The 22,618-nt window shown below is 40.8% G+C and overlaps 3 protein-coding genes across 7 annotated transcripts in view; 1 reads left to right on the forward strand and 2 right to left on the reverse strand.

The window, feature by feature from the left end:
• Positions 1–2,963, reverse strand: part of HERC5 (HECT and RLD domain containing E3 ubiquitin protein ligase 5) — a 50,158-nt gene extending 47,195 nt beyond the window's left edge. The window contains exon 1 of one of the 2 annotated variants that reach the window (XM_027544092.1): positions 1,397–2,963. In XM_027544092.1, coding sequence (XP_027399893.1) covers positions 1,397–1,706 — 310 coding nt within the window. In that variant the 5' untranslated portion in view covers positions 1,707–2,963. The remainder of the gene's footprint in view (positions 1–1,396) is intronic. The other variant, XM_027544091.1, reaches the window with a different exon arrangement.
• The window catches only part of PYURF (PIGY upstream reading frame), an 89,081-nt gene that overhangs the window by 49,781 nt on the left and 16,682 nt on the right, over positions 1–22,618 (forward strand). The window lies entirely within an intron of this gene.
• The window catches only part of HERC6 (HECT and RLD domain containing E3 ubiquitin protein ligase family member 6), a 57,591-nt gene continuing 43,895 nt past the window's right edge, over positions 8,923–22,618 (reverse strand). For both annotated transcript variants that reach the window (XM_027544093.1, XM_027544095.1), the window contains exons 18-23: positions 15,859–16,025; positions 13,663–13,729; positions 13,160–13,230; positions 11,477–11,660; positions 11,291–11,393; positions 8,923–9,737 (exon numbers count right to left, since the gene is read on the reverse strand). In XM_027544093.1, the coding sequence (XP_027399894.1) occupies positions 9,514–9,737; positions 11,291–11,393; positions 11,477–11,660; positions 13,160–13,230; positions 13,663–13,729; positions 15,859–16,025 (816 nt within the window). In that variant the 3' untranslated portion in view covers positions 8,923–9,513. The remainder of the gene's footprint in view (positions 9,738–11,290; positions 11,394–11,476; positions 11,661–13,159; positions 13,231–13,662; positions 13,730–15,858; positions 16,026–22,618) is intronic.

Genomic DNA, 22,618 nt, shown 5'->3' on the forward strand with positions numbered 1-22,618 from the left:
TTATCTCATTTAATTTGTTCACAAAAAGTAGGTAGAGTTGGGACCTTGTTTCAGTTTTCAGTTCTAATGAAATAAATCTATTTACGCGAAAGATCAAAGCACAAACCACTTCATAATACAAATTCTAAAGAGAACCAAACCAGTCTGGTAATAAAGAATGGCCCAATAGACTAAAGCTTTTTTAGAGACTCAGCATTTCAAATCAGTTGAAAAAAAGGAGGGTTTATTCAAAAAAGGTGGGTTTATTCAAAAAAAGGTACTGGAACACGGCTAGCCATTTTGGAGAAAAAAAATAAATCAATCCATATTCCTCCCACCTCACTCCTTAAGTCAAAATAACTGCTAAGTGTATTTAAAATATTAGGTTTAAAAGCAAAATCTTAAAATTAGGAAAAAGATGAGAACATTAAACAAATTTGGATTGAGAATAGCTTTCTAACATAACACGAAATGCTTAAGTCTCCTTAAATGAAAAGACTGATGTAGTAAACTATAAAATAACATTAGCAAACGGCAAGTCGGGTAAAATTTTACTGCGTATATGACCGACAAACGGCTACTCTTACTCAATACACAAAAACTCTTCCAAATAAACAGGAAAAAGATAAACAACTCATCTTTTTTTTTAAAGCGAGGCAAAGATGTCAATGAACTGGCAGTTCACACACCCCCAAAAACCTCAAATAACCTACAGAAAAAAGGTTCTCGACTTCCCTCAAGTTAAAAGCAAAACGAACAAAAGTAAAATATCATTTTCTTCACGCAATAGATGGGCAAACTTTTCAAAATTAAATGTGTGGTCATTTACAACCCCATCCATCTGTAAAATCTGGAGTCAGGGTCACCAGAGCTAAGAAATCTCTACAGAGATTACCAAAGTGCAACTGAAAGCCCTCTTTAAATTGCTTGCACACGTAAGACATTATCACTGAGAACAAGAAAACCCAAACAAGGTTCTCCAAAGACTCACAAAATCAAAGCCGGTATGTTCTAAAAGGCGTAAGTGAAAAACACACTTTGAATAGAAACCAAAGATAGAGGCAGACTGGCTGAAATGCTGCCGGGAGACTCCCTCCATGAGGCGGCGGGCGGAGCGGACCTTGTGTTTCTCGCCACCGTCCGGCCCCAACTCCGAGCCCGCGAGGAACAAGGCTGGAGAACTCAGGGGTGCCAAACGCGAAAACACCCCCGGCCGGGCGCACTTCCATGGCCCGCGCGGGCCGCTGCGCCGTCGGGTCCCTCTGAGTCTCTCACGGTCAAAGAAGGACCGCACACCCACAAGTCGGGCCGCTCTAGAGAGAAGCGTCCGTGCGGGCCCCGGCCAGGACGCCCACCGCACTCACACCCCCAGTCCGCGGAGGGGATGGCTGAGAGGGCGCTGCGCGGCCTCACTCACTCGGCTTCCTGGCGCCGTCGCTCCCCGCCGGCAGCTGGTGGACTTCGACGCCCGCCCCGCCGCGCTCCAGCACCGCCAGGCGCCGGCGCGTGCAGCACATCTGGCGTGTCGCCTCGGGCCTCTTGGATAGCGCGCTGCGGAGCCCGGCGGCGCTGGGGAAGAGCCAGAGCTTCGCTCCCCAAGACACCGCGGGCACTGTCGCGGAGGGCCGGGACGCGGGGGGTCGGGACGCGGGGGGTCGGGACTCGGAGACCCGCCCGGGTACCGGGCGTGCGCCGCCCCGCGACCTCCTCCGTGGCCTCCCCTCCATCACCAATTTCCCGAGCTCCTCAGCCGTGTCTCAGCTGTCCGAACCTTCGAAGGAGACCGAGCTGAGGCGAGGAAAAGAGACGGCCAGGGCCTGAAGGCTGCCCCCGGCCGTCGTGGTGTGGAGCCGCAGCGAGCGGAACGCACACCGACGTCTGGGAGCCGCAGTCTCCCTACCCCGCCCAAACGCTGGGTCCCGACGTGCTGTTTGGGGGCGGAGCCGGCAGTTTCTGAGAGAAACGAAACTGATTGTTGTTGTTTTTTTAAGGGAGCGGAATCGAAAAGAGAAAGGGAAACTTCATGATTTTAAGACTGGCTTGGACGGTGGCCAGAGTAAACAAGGCGCTAGTCTGTGAAGAGGTGGGAGGCGGGGCTGAGAAGATGTCCTCAGGCGGGCAGTGGCCACCTGAACTGGACCAGGTGGCCTTCGAAGAAGTACTGCAAATTCCACTAGGAGGAGCCTTGGCACAGGCGGACTTGCAGAATTTCCAGAAACTACTGTGACGAGGAAAGCTGAAGTTTGCTAAGCACTCTGCTCCAGGCTTTGCCACAGCATCATGGTAAAGCTGAAGAGAGCTATCCCATCCCACGGCCCACACGACGGTGCCTGCAGCCACTGCTGTCCATATATTTTTGCCTTTTCTAGAGTTTCTTAGGAATGGAATCAGATTTGTGCAGTCCTGTGTCTGACTTTTTTCACTTAGCATAAAGTTTTAAGATTCAGCCTGTAGTGTTTCATCAGTAGTTCTCTCTTTGTTATTGTTGAATGGTAGTCTATTATATGAATATACTACAATTTTCTTTATCCATTTACCTATAGGCAGGCATTTTAGTCCTTTCTGGCTTGCGGCTCGGATGAATAGAAGTGCTGTGAATACTGTGAACAAGGCTTTGAATAAATGTGGATACGTGTTTTCATTTCTTTGGAATAAGTAACTAAAAATGAAGTTGCTGTGTCATATGGCAAGTACATGAGTATCGTTTGAAGAAACTACCATACTTTTCTAAAATGCTATACCGTTTAGCATTCCCTCCAGCAATTTGAGAGGTCCAGTCCCTCTGTATTCTTCCCAACATTTAGTACTGTCAGTCTTCTTAATGTTAGCAGTTGCGGTAGTCTAAAATACCATCTTACTGCAGTTTTCATTTCCATTAAAACTTCCCTGGTGGCTCAGTGGTAGAGAAGCCGGCTGCCATTTCAGGAGACACCAGCTCCATCCCTTTATTGGGAAGATCCCCTGGAGAAGGAAACTGCAATCCCCTCCAATATTCTTACCTGGGAAATCCCATGGACAGAGGAGCCTGGTAGGTTGGAGTCCATGGGGTCACAAAAGAGTTGGACAGGACTGAGCAACTAAACAACAATGATTAATGATGGGAAATTTTTCAAGTGCTTTTATTAGTGCTGATCTCTGTCTCCTCTTTGGTGACGTGTCTGTTTGCATCTTTTGCCTATTTACTGATTCCATTGCTTATCATCTAAGATTGTTTTTTTTTTTTTTTAATGTATGAGTCGTCTATGTTACATACAAAGTTCTTTACTAGATACATGTTTTGAAATATTTTCTACCAGTCTGTGGCTTGCCTTTTAATTTTATTAAAAATGTCATTTTAACTAACATAATATTGTACATCGACTATACTTCAATAAAAAGAGGAAAGTTATGATAAAACTAAAACAAAAAATAAAATTACATGAAAAATGTCATCTAAAGAGCTAAAGTTTTAATTTTGATGCAAATTATTCATTTTTTCTTTATCCATTCTTTTTCTCTTACCAACATTATTCCTGCTTTTTTTTGACGTTAAAAAATCTTTGCCTAACCCAAAATAACAAAGATTTTCTCATACATTATCTTCTAGAAGTTTTACAGCTTTAGGTCTTTGTTATATTTCAAATGAATTATTCTTTATGGTGTGAAATAAGGGAAGAGGTTCATTTTTTTAATCCATTTCCACCTGTTCCAGTTTGCCTTTACTCATTGAATTGCCTCAGTGTCCCTGTCGAAACTGTTGACTATATGTGATTGGATTTATCTCTGGACTTTTTATTGTGTTCCATTGTGTATTTCGGTTTTTTACTCCAGTACCACACTGTGTTAATCACTGTAGATGCTAATTGACTCAAAATCAGTTCACCTAAGTGTTTGACCATTGTCCTTCTTCAGTTGTTTTGTCTATTTTAAGTTCTTTGCATTTCCATAAATATTTTAGAACCACCTTACCAATTTCTACAAAACAGACTGCAAGGATTTAGCAATTACTCTAAATTAGATCAGTTTAGGAAGAACTGACCTGATGATAATATTGATTCTTTTGTCCATGAGCATCTCTCGCCATTAACTAAAAGCTTCTTAAACTGTTGCAGCAATATTTTCAAGTTTTTTGTGAGCAGTCAAACATACTTTGTTAAACTTATCCTTATATATTTATTTTTTGATATTACAAGTTGTACTTTTAAAAATTTCAGTGTTTGATTGTGAGTATATATGTGAAATACAAGTTCCTTAGTCGTGTCCGACTCTTTGCAACCCCATGGACTATGCAGTCCATGGAATTCTCCAGGCCAGAATACTGAAGTGGGTAGCCTTTCCCTTCTCCACGGGATCTCCCCAACCCAGGAATTGAACCCAGGTCTCCCACGTTGGAGGCTGATTCTTTACCAGATGAGCCACAAGGAAAGCCCGTGAGTATATATAAATGCATTTAACTTTTATATATTGCCTTGAACCATGACACCTTTCTATATTTACTTAATAAATGGTTCTAGTAGATTTTTTCTGTGGATGCCTTTTAATATCCTACAGATAACTATGTAATTGATAAATAAGATAGTTTTACTCTTTCCTTTCCAATCATTATGGCCTTTCTTTTTTAAGTTTGGCCTGATGTATGGACTAGTACATCTAGTATAATGTTGAACAGAAGTGATGAGAGACATCTTGGACTTCTCAATTTTAGTAGGAAAGCATTCTTTCACCATTAAGTATGAAGTAATCAGGTCAAGTAAGTTCCTAGTTTGCCAAGAGTACTCATCTTGCATGAGTGAGTACGGAATTTTGTCAATTTTTTTCTACCTCTACTGAGGTAATTACACGATTTTTGTCTAATATGGTGAAAACAATGCATTTTCAAATGAATTTCTGAACTAACTCCAAGTTGGTCACAGATATTATATTTTACTGAATGTTTTATGTGTTTAAACTTTGTAAAAGATTTTTTTATCTGTGATCATATGAGAGATACACGTAGGTTTCTTTTCCTGTAATGTCTTTATCTGGTTTTGGTATTAGAATAATGCTGGCAGAAGAGAATTAATTGGGAAGTGTTCCCTCTTCATTTTCTGAAAGAATATATAAAGAACTGGTACTATCTGTTCTTAAAATGTTTAGTACAGCTCACTCATTTGCATAGAAAAAGTAATGTTGGCGTTGAAAGGCCTGAATAACAAAATCCAAAAGTCAGGTGCTTAAGGATCTCTTCTGTACAATGTCAGTAACCTCTGTCCATAGTTCTTCAGGCACTCTGTCTATCAGATCTAGTCCCTTAAATCTATTTCTCACTTCCACTGTATAATCGTAAGGGATTTGATTTAGGTCATACCTGGATGGTCTAGTGGTTTTCCCTACTTTCTTCAATTTCAGTCTGAATTTGGCAATAAAGTTCATGATCTGAGCCACAGTCAGCTCCCAGTGTTGTTTTTGCTTGCTGCAAAGAATATAATCAATCTGATTTCAGTATTGTGATGTCCATGTGTAAAGTTGTCTCTTGTGTTGTTGGAAGATGGTGTTTGCTATGACCGGTGCAATCTCTTGGCAAAACTCTGTTAGCCTTTGCCCTGCTTCATTTTGTACTCCAAGGCCAAATTTGCCTGTTATTCCGGGTATCTCTTGACTTCCTACTTTTGCATTCCAGTCCCCTGTGATAAAGCACATCTTTTTTTGCTGTTAGTTCTAGAAGGTCTTGTAGGTCTTCATAGAACCGTTCAGCTTCTTCAGCATTAGTGGTCGGGGCATAGACTTGGATTACTGTGATACTGAATGGTCTGCCTTGGAAATGAACAGAGATCATTCTGTCATTTTTGAGATTGCATCCAAGTAATGCATTTTGGACTCTGGTTGACTGTGACAGCTACTCCATTTCTTCTAAGGGATTCTTGCCCACAGTAATAGATATAATGGTCATGTGAATTAAATTAATCTATTCCAGTCCATTTTAGTTAACTGATTCCTAAAATGTTGATGTTCACTCTTGCCATCTCCTGTTTGACCACTTCCAATTTACCTTGATTCGTGGACCTAACATTCCAGGTTCCTATGCAATATTGTTTTTTACAGCATCGTAATTTACTTCCATCACCAGTCACATCCACAAAGGGCATTGTTTTCACTTTGACACCATCTCTTCATTCTTTCTGGAATTATTTCTCAACTCTGGTAGCATATTGGGTACCTACCAACATGGGGAGTTCATCTTTCAGTGTCATATCTTTTTGCCTTTTCATACCATCCATAGGGTTCTCAAGGCAAGAATACTGAAGTGGTTTGTCATTGTACAGGAGGCAATGATCAAGATTATTCCCAAGAAAAAGAAATGCAAAAAGGCAGAATGGTTGTCTGAGAAGACCTTACAAATAGCTGAGAAAAGAAGAGAAGCAAAAGGCACAAGAGAAAAGGAAAGATACCCATTCTTGAATGCAGAGTTCTAAAGAATAGCAAGGAGAGATAAGAAAGCCTTCCTCAGTGATCAGTGCAAAGAAACAGAGGAAAACAATAGAATGGGAAAGACTAGAGATCTCTTCAAGAAAATTAGAGATACCAAGGGAACATTTCATGCAAAGATGGGTACAATAAAGGATAGAAATTTTATGGCCCTAACAGAAGCAGAAGCTATTAAGAGGTGGCAAGAATACATACAAGAACTACACAAAAAAGATCTTAATGACCCAGATAACCATGATGGTGTGATCACTCACCTAGAGCCAGACATCCTGGACTGTGAAGTCAGGTGGGCCTTAGGAAGCATCACTACGAACAAAGCTAGTTAGAGGTGATAAAATTCCAGTTGAGCTATTTCAAATCCTAAAAGATGATGCTGTGAGAGTGCTGCACTCAATATGCCAGCAAATGTGGAAAATTCAGCAGTGGCCACAGGACTAGAAAAGGTCAGTTGTCATTCTAATCCCAAAGAAAGGCAACGCCAAAGAATATTCAAACTACAGCACAATTGCTCTCATCTCACATGCTAGCAAAGTAATGCTCAAAATTATCCAAGTGAAGCTTCAACAGTGCGTAAACCAAGAACTTCCAGATGTTCAAGCTGTATTAAGAAAAGGCAGAGGAACCAGAGATCAAATTGCCAATAACCATTGGATCACTGGAAAAGCAAGAGAGTTCCAGAAAGACATCTGCTTTATCCACTACGCCAAAGCCTTTGACTGTGTGGATCACAGCAAACTGTGGAAAATTCTTAAAGAGATGGGAATACCAGACCACTTGACCTGCCTCCTGAGAAATCTGTATGCAGGTCAAGAAGCAACAGTTAGAACCTGACATAGAACAACAGACTGGTTCCAAATTGGGAAATAGTATGTTAAGGCTGTATACTGTCACCCTGCTTATTTAACTTATATGCATAGTACATCATGAGAAACTCTGGGCTGGAAGAAGCACAAGCTGGAATCAAGATTGCTGGGAGAAATATCAATAACCTCAGATATGCAGATGACACCACCCTAATGGCAGAAAGCAAAGAAGAACTAAAGAACCTCTTGATGAAAGTGAAAGAGGAGAGTGAAAAGGTGGCTTAAAGCTCTACATTCAGAAAACTAAGATCATGGCACCCGGTCCCATCACTTCATGGCAAATGGATGGGTGAACAATGGAAACAGTGAAAGACTTTGTTTTGGGAGGCTCCAAAATCATTGCAGATGGTGACTGCAGCCATGAAATTAAAAGATGCTTGCTCCTTGGAAGAAAAGCTATGACCCACCTAGACAGCATATTAAAAAGTAGAGGCATTACTTTGCTGACAAAAGTCCATCTAGTCAAAGCTATGGTTTTTCCGGTAATCATGTATGGATGTGAGAGTTGGACTATAAAGAAAGCTGAGCACCAAAGAATTGATGCTTTTGAACTGTGGTGTTGGAGAACTCTTGAGAGCCCCCTGGACTGCAAGGAAATCAAACCAGTCAATCTTAAAGGAAATCAGTCTTGACTATTCATTGGAAGGACTGATGCTGAAGATGAAACTCCAATACTTTGGCCACCTGATGTGAAAAACTGACTCACTGGAAAAGACCCTGATGCTGGGAAAGTTGAAGGCAGGAGGAGAAGGTGACAACAGAGGATGAGGCGGTTGGATGGCATCACCGACTTGATGGACATGAGTTTGATCAAGCTCTAGGAGTTGGTGATAGACAGGGAAGCCTGGTGTGCTGCAGTCCATGGGGTCACAAAGAGTCAGACATGACTAAACGACTGAACTGAACTAAGGATCTCTAAGATGCAGAAGTTACTTTTTCCCTTAAAATTCCAATAGTGTACATCTGGGCCTTCATTCCACTTGTTGTAGAAACCAGATATATCCAAAATAACTATGAGAATTTGCTGGGGGCTTACGTTTCTACTAACTACCTCACAATCTAGGGTTTTTGGTGAAATCTCTCTCTCTGTCTGGTCTGTCCTCAGATTTCAGACCTCCTTCCACATCAGCACCTAGTGTGGACGTCACCCCATAGTTTCCTTTCCCACAGCACCACTGATACAAGATACACAGGCTTCTGTGTATGATACAAGGCTTCTGTGTATGGTTTGGGATGACCATAGGCATTTATAGAATAACTTACAGTTTTAAACTTAATATGAGATAGAAATGGCTCACAAAATTCATTTCCAACATGCTTATATCTCTCCTTTAATTCATTCTATAGCTATAATGCTGAAACATATTTCATGTTCTTCATTTTTTTCCAACTGTAATTAGACAGGAGTTCCTGGTTGGGCTCAGCCTTTAGCCAAAATAATGTTATTTTCATTTAGAACGATTCTTAGAACACAGCACTGAACACAATATTTAGATTTTTCAAAAAGATTGTTTGGCTATAATCAAAACTCTGGAGACATCCCAGAATAGGAAAAAAAACAAAACAAACAAATATATATATATATATATATATATATATATATATACACACACACACATACATGCCTCAAAACATGGTGAATTCAATTACAGCTTTATTTTTTCAAACTTCATATTTGTAAATTGTTTATTAGAGTTTCCCTGGGGCTCAGATGGTAAAGCGTCTGCCTGCAATTTGGGAGACCAGGGTTCGATCCCTGGGTCAGGAAGATCCTCTGGAGAAGGAAATGGCAACCCACTCCAGTACTGTTGCCTGGAAAATTCCATGGATGGAGGAGACTGGTAGGCTACAGCCCATGGGGTCACAAAGAGTCAGACACGACTGAGTGACTTCACTTTCACTTATTAGATGTACAATATTTTTAGAGTATCTTTTAGCTTTTAATATTCAGTACATTTTAAAATGCTAATTATTATTCAGGAAATAATTCAGTAAAAAGCAATCATTCTCATAGCAAATTTAAGGACCAGGAAATGCTGGTTTATTAACAATATTATCCTTGACTCATCATGTCATTGTTTATCCCAGCATTTGTCAACTAATTCTATCTAAAATGCATCAACCTTTGTACTAATCAGACCTAAAGAAGAAACTGTACTCCTGTACTAAAGAACAGAAGGATCGTAGGGTGAGAGGACCCGAGATGTGAGCCTCTCAGAGGTCACTATCACCCTGTGACTGTGGCTGAGATAAATCCTTTGTTGCTGTTGATGGCTCTTCGAAGTGCTTCCTTCACTTTTTTCATTGTAGAATATTCAGGGAGTTCCAGAATATTATGACATGTCAGTGATTTTGGGAAATCGCTTTCACTGCAAGTCTCAGGACAGCGAAACCGGATTCCTGGTTTCTGTATGCCTTTTACATGTAGTCTATCATTTCCTGTAAGAAAAACTAAAAAGAAATAAGCTTCAGTTAAGGTAGTTCACAGAAAGAACAAAACTTAAAATGAAAAGGAAGAAATTAATCATTTCATTCAAAAATATTTATCAGGTCCCCCTTGTGCAAAGAGAACTACATGGGACCATGTGGGGTGAAGAAAAATCATGACATTTGGTCTTTGTCTTTGGTGAGTTCACGATCTAGTTGGGGGGAAATTACGTATGTGAAAAGATAACAGCAAGATACAAGGAGTTTAGTCGAGCTCAGCTAGGAAGTATGATGTGAAGAGATAATGAAGACACTGAGCCTCAAGGCGGGGAGAGAGGTGCCAGGTTAGGGTGACAGGGAAGCTTCAGGCAGAAAGAAAAAACCAGAGGAGAAGATGTATGTGAACTCACTGAATGTACAGCCAACAGAATCCCTGGACTGAAACAAAAGTTTCCCATTCAGAAAGAACATTGGGAAGGTAGTTTGGGCTTGTGGAGAAGTAGTTAAGTTTGTGGAAAAGTTGTCCTCAAACATCCTCAGTAGCAACAAAAATAGCAAGAAAGATGTGTACGCATCTCAAGAAGAACTAAGAAATGGGATGAAAGATAAGAGAATAAGGCATTAAATCTGTCCTATACTAAAGCTGAAACTCCAATACTTTGGCCACCTCATGCGAAGAGTTGACTCATTGGAAAGGACTCTGATGCTGGGAGGGATTGGGGGCAAGAGGAGAAGGGGACGACAGAGGATGAGCTGGCTGGATGGCATCGCTGATTCGATGGACATGAGTCTGAGTGAACTCCGGGAGTTGGTGATGGACAGGGAGGCCTGGTGTGCTGCAATTCATGGGGTCGCAAAGAGTTGGACACGACTGAGCGACTGATCTGATCTGATCTGATGGAAACCCAGGTTTCCCACTAAGAGAGGTTCTTATGTCTTAGTGGTCTTGAACACGGGCTTTGAATTAGCCTGCTGGGTTCAAATTCTCATTCTGACACTAACCAACTGTCAGAACATAGGCAAGCTACTAAATGCTGCAAGTCTCTTTTTCCTCATATCTGAAGTGGGGGGAAATAAAGGTACCTGCTTCATAGGCTGCTATTAGGATAAAGGGAAGTAATAGTTATAAAATGATCAGGACAGTGCCTGGTATAGAGTAAGCACACAATATAAATGCTGTTATTATTATCATCATCAGTGGTCACTGGAACTATAATTATTAATAGTATTTGAGATAGTTGACATTGCCCTAATTCCATAGGACTTTAGATAATTAAATAAAGGTAGGAATGTGAGATAAAAGGCTCAATTAGGAGCCAACTAAAGTGAAGAAAGAAGACACAAACTGGGTCAGTGTAGACAAGGTAGTAAAATAACAATATCTTTATTACTATCATTTTTTAAAATGGAAAACAGGCTTAAGTAAGAAAATGAACACTGGTCTAGAAGCTAGGGGACCTGCATTCTAACCCTTGCTTTGCCATTAACATTTGTGATACACTATTAATGACTTTATCTCAAATAAGATATTTTAAAAGATATGTAATTATAGATTCATCTATTTCTGCAATACTTACAGAGGAATTTTCTCTTTTCATCCAAAGTTAAACTATGGAAAGCTTTCCAAAACATCAGTATAGTAGGATGTGACTCATGGTATCCTTGCTCATAAATAGAATTCTTGAAGAAAAAAAAAGGAGAAATTTGGTTTTTAGGGGTAATTTTTGCTTGGAAGACTTGGGGGCACTTTAGTTATTACCTACCTTTTCAAATTGTTCCCAGTCATAGTCAGTATTTCCAATTATTGCTCTCATTAGTTCTTCAGGCTTGAAATGTTTAAGTATCTCTTTGTCAAAAAGTTTATAAAATCCTCTCTGAAATTCCTCATAAACTGCCTTTACAGAGGTGTTTAAAACATAATCAACACACTTAGAAACATAGTCTTTCCTGAAGGAAGCAAAAAAAAAAGGCCAATAATATACTTAACCAGTGACTAAACTATTCTCTACTTTGCCTTTTCATCATTTCTATTAAGAAAGAAAAGTAAGTTACATCTGCCAAGCACACAACGCTATATGACACAGGGCTACGAAAACATCCAGTCAGCTGGAAGAAGAAAGCGTGGAGAATATGCAGAAGCATGAAGGCTTTGTTTTGCTCCCATTGCCTGGACCACATTCAGGATGATATTTTAAAAACACCAATCTGAATATGTCATTCTCCTGCTTAAAATCTTTAAAAGACTTCTCATTGCCTTGAAGGTAAATTTCAAACCACTTTAGCAGGATTAAAAAGGTCTCCATGGGGGAAGGGGGTAAAAAACAATGGGCTCCATGTCGTGCCCTTGCCTGACTCAGCAGTCTCTTCCCACTGCCATTTGAACCTCCGGCCATGCTGACCTTCAGTTCACTGGCCTCACTGTCTCCCTTACAGTTAGGCCACAGCAGGCAGAGCTTCCTTTTCACCTGGCAACTTCCGTCACTCATCAGAATTCAAAATGAACATGACTTTCTCAGGGTTGGTCCTCTGTTCTCTCTCTCCCCTCTCACAACACATCACTGTGTGTAAATTACGTCTGCAGATTGTCTTCTCCAATTTGGATGAATTTCCTGAGAGCAGGTGTGCTACTGGAGATATTTCCACCAGATATCACCCTAAAACATGCTAATCTCCTACCCTTTGAGCATCCTTCAAGGACCATCATTTCTGAATCAACCTCCTCTGTCCTCCCCTGTAACCAGTGGTGTGCTGGTAAATGTTCTACAACCAGCTTTCTTAAAAGGTGAGGGAAAAAGATGGAACCCTCATTTGCAGCATTTGCCAATTTCTGTGGTTTACCTGTCACCTTCTAGTTTCTTAACTGGTTTTCATTTTCTTCGGAGTGTTCATCCTTATCTGACTTTCTATTACATAATAATTTATTGACTTTCTGTTCCACTGTAATTTCTGCTCCAGATTTTGCATCTTTTTTTACTGCCATATCTCTGACACCTAGAATAGGGTCTAGTATAGAGTAGGGGCTCAAAAACTAATTGTTAAATGAACAGTGAAAAGTGCTGCAAAGGAAATATTTAATCTTGACTCCTTTCGTCCCTTCTTTTCCCTGTAACCTTTAATCCTTTGAAAAAGATCAGAAGCTAAAATGATCATCTGGAAAGACTGGGTAGCTCAGATGGTAAAGAATCTGTCTGAAATGCGGGAGACCTGGGTTCAGTCCCTGGGTTGGGAAGATCCCCTGGAGGAAGGTATGGCAATCCATTCCAGTATTCTTGCCTGGAGAGTCCCACCGGACAGAGGAGCCTGGTGGGCTACAGTCCATTGGGGTCACAAAGAGTCGGACACAGCTGAGCGACTGAGCACAGCAAAAGACAAAATATATTTATAAAGCATAGTGATATAAACATTTTATGTGTATTCAAAATAGATGTGCGATGTCTCAAACTTACTTGTTGCTTTGGTCTACAAATACAGAAATCCCATTTGGAATTAAATCAACATCATTTTGGTCCCAGTGTATCTGTAACCAAAATATATTCAGGTACCAAACATGAAAGAAAGTCTGAATAGTCAACCACAAGACCATTATTGCTAGTACATTCTTCCCTATAAAACTTTAAATAACTAGGCATTAAATAATTATTTATATAGTTCAATCATCTAACTATATATATAAATAAAAACACACCATAGTATATGCTATATATTGCTTTATGCATATATCATTCCATTTAATTTTTTACAGTGTTCACATTGATTGAATAATTGCTATCTTTTCACTTTGAGAGTGTATAGACATAGGGCATCAAATGAGGAGCAAGTGGGGGAAAAGTCTTACAGTACCGAAGTATAATACCCTTCAAAAAACACATCCAATATATAAGATACTATAATAAAAAACCTTTTTAAAAACATTAATCTAAACTATAATCTGATTTTCATTAGTACTCACAGAAAAACGTAGGCCAAATTCTTCTTTAATGTCATTAGCATCATCATTTAGAACTTCTTGCAAGCACCTAATGAAAATTTTGGTTTAAAATATACATATTATTCCTACACAACTTCAAAAGAAATAAATGGTCAGTGGAAAAAATGGGAACAATATAAAAATTTATAAAGTGTATTAAAAGTCATGTAAATTTCTTCTTCTCCACCTTCCCATTCCCTCTTCCTAGAGTTAACCTTTACAAGTTTGATTGGTCAGATTACTGCCTATCATGTGGACACTGCTGAATCTTGGTGGAAATTTTCAGAAAGGGGCCCCTTCCCCTAGACCAGCCCTTCCCCTGAACCAGGCCTTATTTTGTCTCCCAGGGGACATTTGGAAAAATCTGGAGACATCTTTGGTTGTCACAGTTAAAGGGAGTGTTATGATTAAAGGGGGTCCCTTGGACTGCAAGATCAAACCAGTCAATCCTAAAGGAAATCAGTCCTGAATATTCATTGGAAGGACTGAAGCTGAAGCTGAAACTCCAATACTTTGGCCATCTGACGCAAAGAACTGACTCGTTGGAAAAGATCCTAATGCTGGGAAAGATTGAAGGCAGTAAGAGAAGGGGATGACAGAGGATGAGCTGGTTGGATGGCATTACCAACTCGATGGACATGAGTTTGAGCAAGCTTCCCTGATAGTTCAGTTGGTAAAGAATCTGCCTGCAATGCAGGAGATTCCTGTGTCAGGAAGATCCTCTGGAGAAGGAATAGGCTACCCACTCCAGTATTCTTGGGTTTTCCTTGTGGCTCAGCTGGTGAAAAGAATCCACCTGCAATGCAGGAGAGCTGGGTTCGATCCCTGGGTTGGGAAGATCCCCTGGAGAAGGGAAAGGCTACCCACTCCAGTATTCTGGAGAATTCCATGAACTGTAAAGTCCTCGGGGTCGCAAAAAGTCTGACATGACTGAACGACTTTCACTTAGTACTGGCATCTAGTGAGTAGCAGCCCCGTATGCTGCTAGGCATCTCCACAATGTCCAAGTCAGTCTTTCACAACAAAGAATTATCTAGCCCAAAATGTGTGTACTGCCAAGGTTGAAAAGCCCTGCTCTATACTGTCAGAGTATATGGTATAAATCTAGCCAGTGTTTTCTTTCACTAACAGTACACAGGAAGAGAATCTTTTTCTTCCATCTATTGCCAAGTCTATGCTGTATGAAAAACTCTGTAACAGTTGTCAGTCTATAAGCAGAAAAATTATATCTCATTTTCATCTGCATTTTCTTGGTTACTAGTAAGATTGAGCATATTTTTTGAGTTTATATATATACATATAGTCATATCTATATTATACAAAGATATTAATCCATTGTCTATCATGTGTTGCCAGTTTTTTCTTTAGAGAATATAGTTGGCCTTTTAACCTAGAACAAGTATTTTTCAATCCTTAAAAAATAAAGCTCATGGGCTTCCCTCCTGGCTCAGTGGTAAAGAATCTGCCTACAAATGCAGGAGACATGGGTTCGATCTCTGATCCGGGAAGATCCCACATGCTGCAGAGCAACTATGCCCGTGCACCACAACTATTGAGCCTGTGCTCTAGAGCCTGGGAGCCGCAGCTACTGACCCATGTGCTGCAGCTACTGAAGCCTGCATGCCCTAGAGCCCATGCTCTGCAACGAGAGAAGCCACTACAATGAGAAGCTCGAGTACTACAACAGGAGTAGCCCCCGACTCGCTGCCTCTAGAGAAAGCCTGCCCAGCATGAAGACCTAGCACAGCCAAAAAATAAATAAATAAAAATGAAAAACCAAAGTTTGTGACATGCTGATTTAGTGAAATAAGTGAAATATGATTAAATAGGATTGACTTAAAATCAGTATAGCATGCATGATTCTCATTACGAATATCATGTTCTATCCAAAGCAACTGTTTCCATCTGGATAAATTCAAGAGACTAGACCACAGCTCTGTTTATTGTGCCATTGCTAATTAGAGGAGCATTTGGCTTTTTTCCACTTCTGAAGGTTTACTTGATTATAAGTTATGCTAAAATTCAAACTCATCTAAAAAGCATGCACATTTATTGAACCTGAAGACCTTATCTGTGTGTGTGTATGTGTCTGTGTGTAACATTATTTGTGGCTAAACAACTGAGAAGGACTGAGACTGACTAGATACACAGTCCTAAAAAAAAATTATATTTACTCACTTTCCAAAAGAAGGACTGAGTTCTTTTAAATCTTCCAATGATGGCTCCTGGTCCAAAAGTTTCTTAAACAGAGCCAGTGGGAAAGGGAGGTAGACAACATTAAAATTATATAGGGAGAGTCCACACAGCATCCCAAAGAGGAAATACATCTTCTTCTCAAATTTAGGCTAGAGAAGAAAAAAAAAATCCTTTATGTATTAAATATAATCAATAATCCAAACAGATAATTAGATTAGTAAAAAGAAGTTTGGTTCCTTTATCTAAGAGTCAGAAATTAGAAACAAAATGAGCTTCAGGAAAATAAAAATTTGAGGTTCTTATATAGGTTATAACACAATATACAATTCTTCTGTAAGTTAAAATACAAATTTTAACAGTTCAGAATGTTAAACAAATGAATTTGCTTTTTGTGACTGACAGCATATCTGGAATATGAAAAAAAATGCTCAGTGAACCTTAAAAATGAAGGTTTTCACTATTGAATTTTTTTTTTAAATTTTATTTTATTTTTAAACTTTATAATATTGTATTGGTTTTGCAAACATTGAAATGAATCCGCCACAGGTATACATGTGTTCCCCATCCTGAACCCTCAGTGTTTGTCTTCAAATTCATGTAGAAAATGACACCAGGAAGGAAGGGTGTACTTTATGCCTGCAGCGGGCGTCAGTCATGCCAGGGGTGTGTCAGAGGAGTGCTGGTCCCTTCAGCAACGCAGCCCTCAACCCAGGCGTGCTTACAGGGACAAGCATATGGGTCAGGGAAGGTGACTGATGCTGTTGAGTATGAAGGTCTGTGGAAGGAAGAAGGAAAGAGTCCTGATAAAATTGGCTTCACTCTTCTCTGCACTGTGAGGTCCTGGATGAAGTAAACCCTGGCCACATCTGGCCAGGCCGTCACTGCAGCCCAGCCGACAGGTCACGATTCCAAGACTTCAATTCCAGTGCCGGCTTTGCTGTTAGCTGATCACTGACTTTAGGCCACCCATATAGTAATCTGTGCTTCAATCTACTGGCTCTATTTACTTCCTAGTGTAATTGCCTAGGAGAAACGTTAAAAATGCATTTGAATTTTGAAAAGGAGTTAAAAGTTCAATACAAGTACTCTCCAAAGGAGACCTCTTCTAATCTAATCAGTCTTACTTCCTGTATTTGTAAGGTATCCCTGATTCTAGTGGATTTTGTCTCTTTGTTTTCTATCCAGCAGTATAGTATTCAGTAATGCTTAAGGGGGCTTTGGGATCACTCTTAAATTTATATCCTTACTTGGTCACTTGCAAGTTGAATATCCATTCAGTTCAGTTCAGTTCAGTCTCTCAGTCATGTCTGACTCTTTGAGATCCCATGGACTGCAGCATGTCAAGACACCCTGTCCATCACTAACTCCCAGAGTTCACCAGAGTTCATTCAAACTCATGTCCACTGAGTTAGTGATGCCATCCAACCATCTCATCCTCTATTGTCCCCTTCCCCTCCTGCCTTCAATCTTTCTCAGCATCAGGGTTTTTTCAAATGAAACAGTTCTTCGCATCAGGTGGCCAAGTTATTAGAGTTTCAGTTTCAATATCAGTCCTTGAAATGAATATTCAGGACTGATCTCCTTTAGGATGGACTGGTTGGATCTCCTTGCAGTCCAAGGGACTGTCAAGAGTCTTCTCCAGCACCCCAGTTCAAAAGCATCAATTCTTTGGCACTCAGCCTTCTTTATAGTCCAACTCTCACATCCATACATGACCACTGGAAAAACCACAGCTTTGACTAGATGGACCTTTGTTGGCAAAGTAATGTGTCTGCTTTTTAATATGCTGTCTAGGTTGGTCATAACTTTCCTTTCAAGGAACAAGTGTCTTTTAATTTCATGGCTGCAGTCACCATCTGCAGTGAATTTCGAGCGCCCCAAAATAAAGTCTCTCACTGTTTCCGCTGTTTTCCCATCTATTTGCCATGAAGTTATGGGACTGGATGTCATGATCTTAGTTTTCTGAATGTTGAACTTTAAGCCACCTTTTACACTCTCCTCTTTCACTTTCATCAAGAGGCTCTTTAGTTCTTCTTCACTTTCTGCCATAAGGGTGGTGTCATCTGCATATCTGACGTTATTGATATTTCTCCTGGCAATCTTGATTCCAGCTTGTGCTTCACCCAGCCCAGCGTTTCTCATGACGTACTCTGCATATAAGTAAAATAAGCAGAGTGACAGTATACAGCCTTGACGTACTCCTTTCCTTATTTGGAACCAGTCTGTTATTCCATAGAGACTTCCCTGGTGGCTCAGACGGTAAGGCGTCTGCCTACAATGTGGGAGACCTGGATTCAATCCCTGGGTCGGGAAGATCTCTTGGAGAAGGGAATGGCAACCCACTCCAGTATTCTTGTCCTCCCCCACGAAAAAAGGGGCTCAAAGAAATATGTGACTTCCCTGGTGGCTCACACGGTAAAGTGTCTGTCTACAATGCGGGAGACCTGAGTTTGATCCCTGGGTTGGGAAGTTCCCTGAAGAAGGAAATGGCAACCCACTCCAGGGTCTTGCCTAGAAAATCCCATGGACAGAGGAGCCTGGCGTCCATGGGGTCGTAAAGATTTGGACATGACTGAGCGACTTCACTTTCACTTTCTTTCTTTCTTGTTGTTCCATATCCAGTTCTAACTGTTGCTTTCTGACCTGCATACAGGTTTCTCAAGAGGCAGGTCAGGTAGTCTAGTATTCCCATCTCTTTAAGAATTTTCCAAAGTTTGTTGTGATCCACACAGTCAAAGGCTTTGGCATAGTCAATAAAACAGAAATAGATGTTTTTCTGGAACTCTCTTGCTTTTTCCATGATCCAACAGATGTTGGCAATTTGACCTCTGGTTCTTCTGCCTTTTCTAAATCCAGCTTCAACATCTGGAAGTTTGTGGTTCACATACTGTTGAAGCCTGGCTTGAAGAATTTTGAGCATTACTTTATTAGCATGTGCGATAAGTGCAATTGTGTGGTAGTTTGAACATTCTTTGGCATTGCCTTTCTTTGGGATTGGAATGAAAACTGACCTTTTCCAGTCCTGTGGCCACTGCTGAGTTTTCCAAATTTGCTGGCATATTGAGTGCAGCACTTTGACAGCATCATCTTTTAGGATATGAAATAGCTCAGCTGGAATTTCATCACGTCCACTAGCTTTGTTCGTAGTGATACTTCCTAAGGCCCACTTGACTTCGCATTCCAGGATGTCTGGCTCTAGGTGAGTGATCACACCATTGTGATTATCTGGGTCGTGAAGATCTTTTTTGTATAGTTCTTCTGTGTATTCTTGCCACCTCTTCTTAATATCTTCTGCTTTTGTTAGGTCCATACCATTTCTGTCCTTTATTGTGCCTATCCTTGCATGAAATGTTCCCTTGGTATCTCTAATATTCTTGAAGAGATTGCTAGTCTTTCCCATTCTATTGTTTTCCTCTATTTCTTTGCACAATCACCGAGGAAGGCTTTCTTATCTCTCCTTGCTATTCTTTGGAACTCTGCATTCAAGTGGGTATATTTTTCCTTTTTTTCCTTTGCTTTTTGCTTCTCTTTTCACAGCTATTTGTAAGGCCTCCTAAGACAGCCATTTTGCTTTTTTGCATTTCTTTTTCTTGGGGATGGTCTTGATTCCTGTTTCCTGTACAATGTCAGGAACCTCCATCCATAGTTCTTCAGGTACTCTATCAGATATAATCCCTTGAATCGATTTGTCACATCCACTGTATAATCGTGAGGGATTTGATTTAGGTCATACCTGAATGGTCAAGTGGTTTTCCCTACTTTCTTCAATTTAAGTATGAATTTGGCAATAAGGAGTTCATGGTCTGAGCCACAGTCAGCTCCTGGTCTTGTTTTTGCTGACTGTATGTAGCTTCTCCATCTTTGGCTGCAAAGAATATAATCAATCTGATTTTGGTGTTGACCATCTGGTGATGTCCATGTGTAGAGTCTTCTCTTGTGTTGTTGGAAGAGGATGTTTGCTATGACCAGTGCATTTTCTTGGGAAAACTCTATTAGCCTTTGCCCTGCTTCATTCTGTACTCCAAGGCCAAATCTTCCTGTTACTCCAGGTATCTCTTGACTTCCAATTTTTGCATCCAGTCCCCTATAATGAAAAGAACATCTTTTTGGGGTGTTAGTCCTAGGTTTTGTAGGTCTTCATAGAACCGTTCAACTTCAGCTTCTTCAGCATTACTGGTCGGAGCATCAGATCAGATCAGATCAGTCGCTCAGTCGTGTCCGACTCTTTGCAACCCCATGAATGGCAGCACGCCAGGCCTCCCTGTCCATCACCAACTCCCGGAGTTCACTGAGACTCACGTTCATCGAGTCAGTGATGCCATCCAGCCATCTCATCCTCTGTCGTCCTCTTCTCCTCCTGCCCCCAATCCCTCCCAGCATCAGAGTCTTTTCCAATGAGTCAACTCTTCGCATGAGGTGGCCAAAGTACTGGAGTTTCAGCTTTAGCATCATTTCTCCCAAAGAAATCCCAGGGCTGCTCTCCTTCAGAATGGACTGGTTGGTCGGAGCATAGACTGGGATTAATGTGATATTGAATGGTTTGCCTTGGAAATGAACAGAGATCATTCTGCCATTTTTGAGATTGCATCCAAGTACTGCATTTCGGACTCTTGTTGCCTATGACAGCTACTCCATTTCTTTTAAGGGATTCTTGCCTACAGTAGTAGATATAATGGTCATCTTATTTAAATTCACCCATCCAGTCCATTTTAGTTTGCTGATTCCTAAAATGTCAACGTTCACTCTTGCCATCTCCTGTTTGACCACTTCCAATTTGTCTTGATTCATGGACCTAACATTCTAGGTTCTATGCAATTTTGCTCTTTACAGCATCAGACTTGCTTCTATCACCAGTCACATCCACAACTGGATGGTTGTTTTTGCTTTGGCTCTGTCTCTTCATTCTTTCAGGAGTTATTTCTCCACTGATCTCTAATAGCATATTGGGTACCTATCGACCTGGGGAATTCATCTTTCAGTGTCCTAATTTTTTGCCTTTTCATACTGTTCATGGGGTTCTCAAGGCAAGAATACTAAAGTGGTTTGCCATTTTTTTCTCCAGCGGACCATGTTTTGTCAGAACTCTCCACCATGACCCTTCCTTCTTGAGTGGCCCTATAAGGCATGGCTTGTAGTTTCACTGAGATAGACAAGGCTGTGGTCCATGTGATCAGACTGATTAGTTTTCTGTGATTGTGGTTTTCAGTCTGTCTGCCTTCTGATGGAGAAGGATAAGAGGCTTATGGAAGCTTCCTGATGGGAGAGACTGACTGTGGGGGAAATTGGGTCTTGTTCTGATGGGCGGGGCTATGCTCAGTAAATCTTTAATCCAATTTTCTGTTAATGGGTAGACCTGTGTTCCCTCCCTGTTATTTACTTGGGGCCAAACTATGGTGGGGCTTCCCTGGTGGCTCAGAGGTTAAAGCATCTGCCTCCAGTGCGGGAGACCTGGGTTCGATCCCTGGGTTGGGAAGATCCCCTAGAGAAGGAAATGGCAACCCACTCCAGTATTCTTGCCTGGAGAATCCCATGAACAGAGGAGCCTGGTAGGCCACAGTCCATGGGGTCGCAAAGAGTCGGACACGACTGAGTGACTTCACTTTCACTTTCAAACTATGGTGGAGGTAATGAATATCTGTAGACAGTTTATTTAATCTCTCTGTGCCTCAGTTTCTTCATCTGTAAAATGGGGCAAACCACCTATCTCATAGAGTTGATATGAGGTTTATTTTCTTCCTTTCCATTCCCTACTTGCATTGTTTTGATATATTTAGTCCCTATCCTTCGTCATTAACCTCAGGGCTCCATTTTCCAATGAAACTTTTTCCAATCACTTCAGTCCCCCTTGATTTCTTTAGGTCCTAAGAAAGAATCCCTTAAATTTGTATAGTGACCTAAAGTTTTCAGGGAACTTCACACTTTGACATACCTTTTATCTTGTTTTAATCTCACAATAGCTCTATAAAGCAGGCAGAATAGAAATTAGTTTTGCTAGTACTTAGGCATTTTTACCGGAGAAGGCAATGGCAACCCACTCCAGTACTTTTGCCTGGAAAATCCCATGGACAGAGGAGCCTGGTAGGCTGCCATCTATGGAGTTGCACAGAGTCAGATACGACTGAAGTGACTTAGCAGCAGCAGCAGCAGCAGGCATTTTTACAGTTGAGGAAACTAAAAACTCAGAGAGGCTAAATTATATATCCACCATCACTCAAGACTAGATCTCTGGGCTTCTCATCTCACAAGAGTGCTTCCTTCCCTATCCTACCTATTACCCAACAACTATTACAACAGACCCTGATGCTGGACAAGATTGAAGGCAGGAAGAGAAGAGGATGACAGAGGATGAGATGGTTGGATGGCATCACCGCCTTGAGGGACATGAGTTTGAGCAAGCTCCAGGAGTTGGTGATGGACAGGGAAGCCTGGTGTGCTACAGTCCATGGGGTTGCAAAGAGTCAGAAACAACTGAGCAACTGAACTGAACTGAATTGATTACAACACAAAATCAGCAGCACAAAATTTCAAAAACTTGCTAAAATTCCTGGTATTTTAGTCTTATTGCTCTATCTACATATATAAAATGTTTTCAAAGCAAAGAGATTGTGTTATCCACTAATCTGAATCTTCTATAGTTTTAATACAATGTGGGAACTTCAAGAAACAGCCAGTAAAAACTTGCTGGTTGACCCTACCAATGGCACACCTTAGCCACTCCTATCTTTTAGAGATTCATTCTTTC

This window comes from Bos indicus x Bos taurus, chromosome 6 (assembly GCF_003369695.1).
Source record: "Bos indicus x Bos taurus breed Angus x Brahman F1 hybrid chromosome 6, Bos_hybrid_MaternalHap_v2.0, whole genome shotgun sequence".
Classification (NCBI taxonomy): domain Eukaryota; kingdom Metazoa; phylum Chordata; class Mammalia; order Artiodactyla; family Bovidae; genus Bos; species Bos indicus x Bos taurus.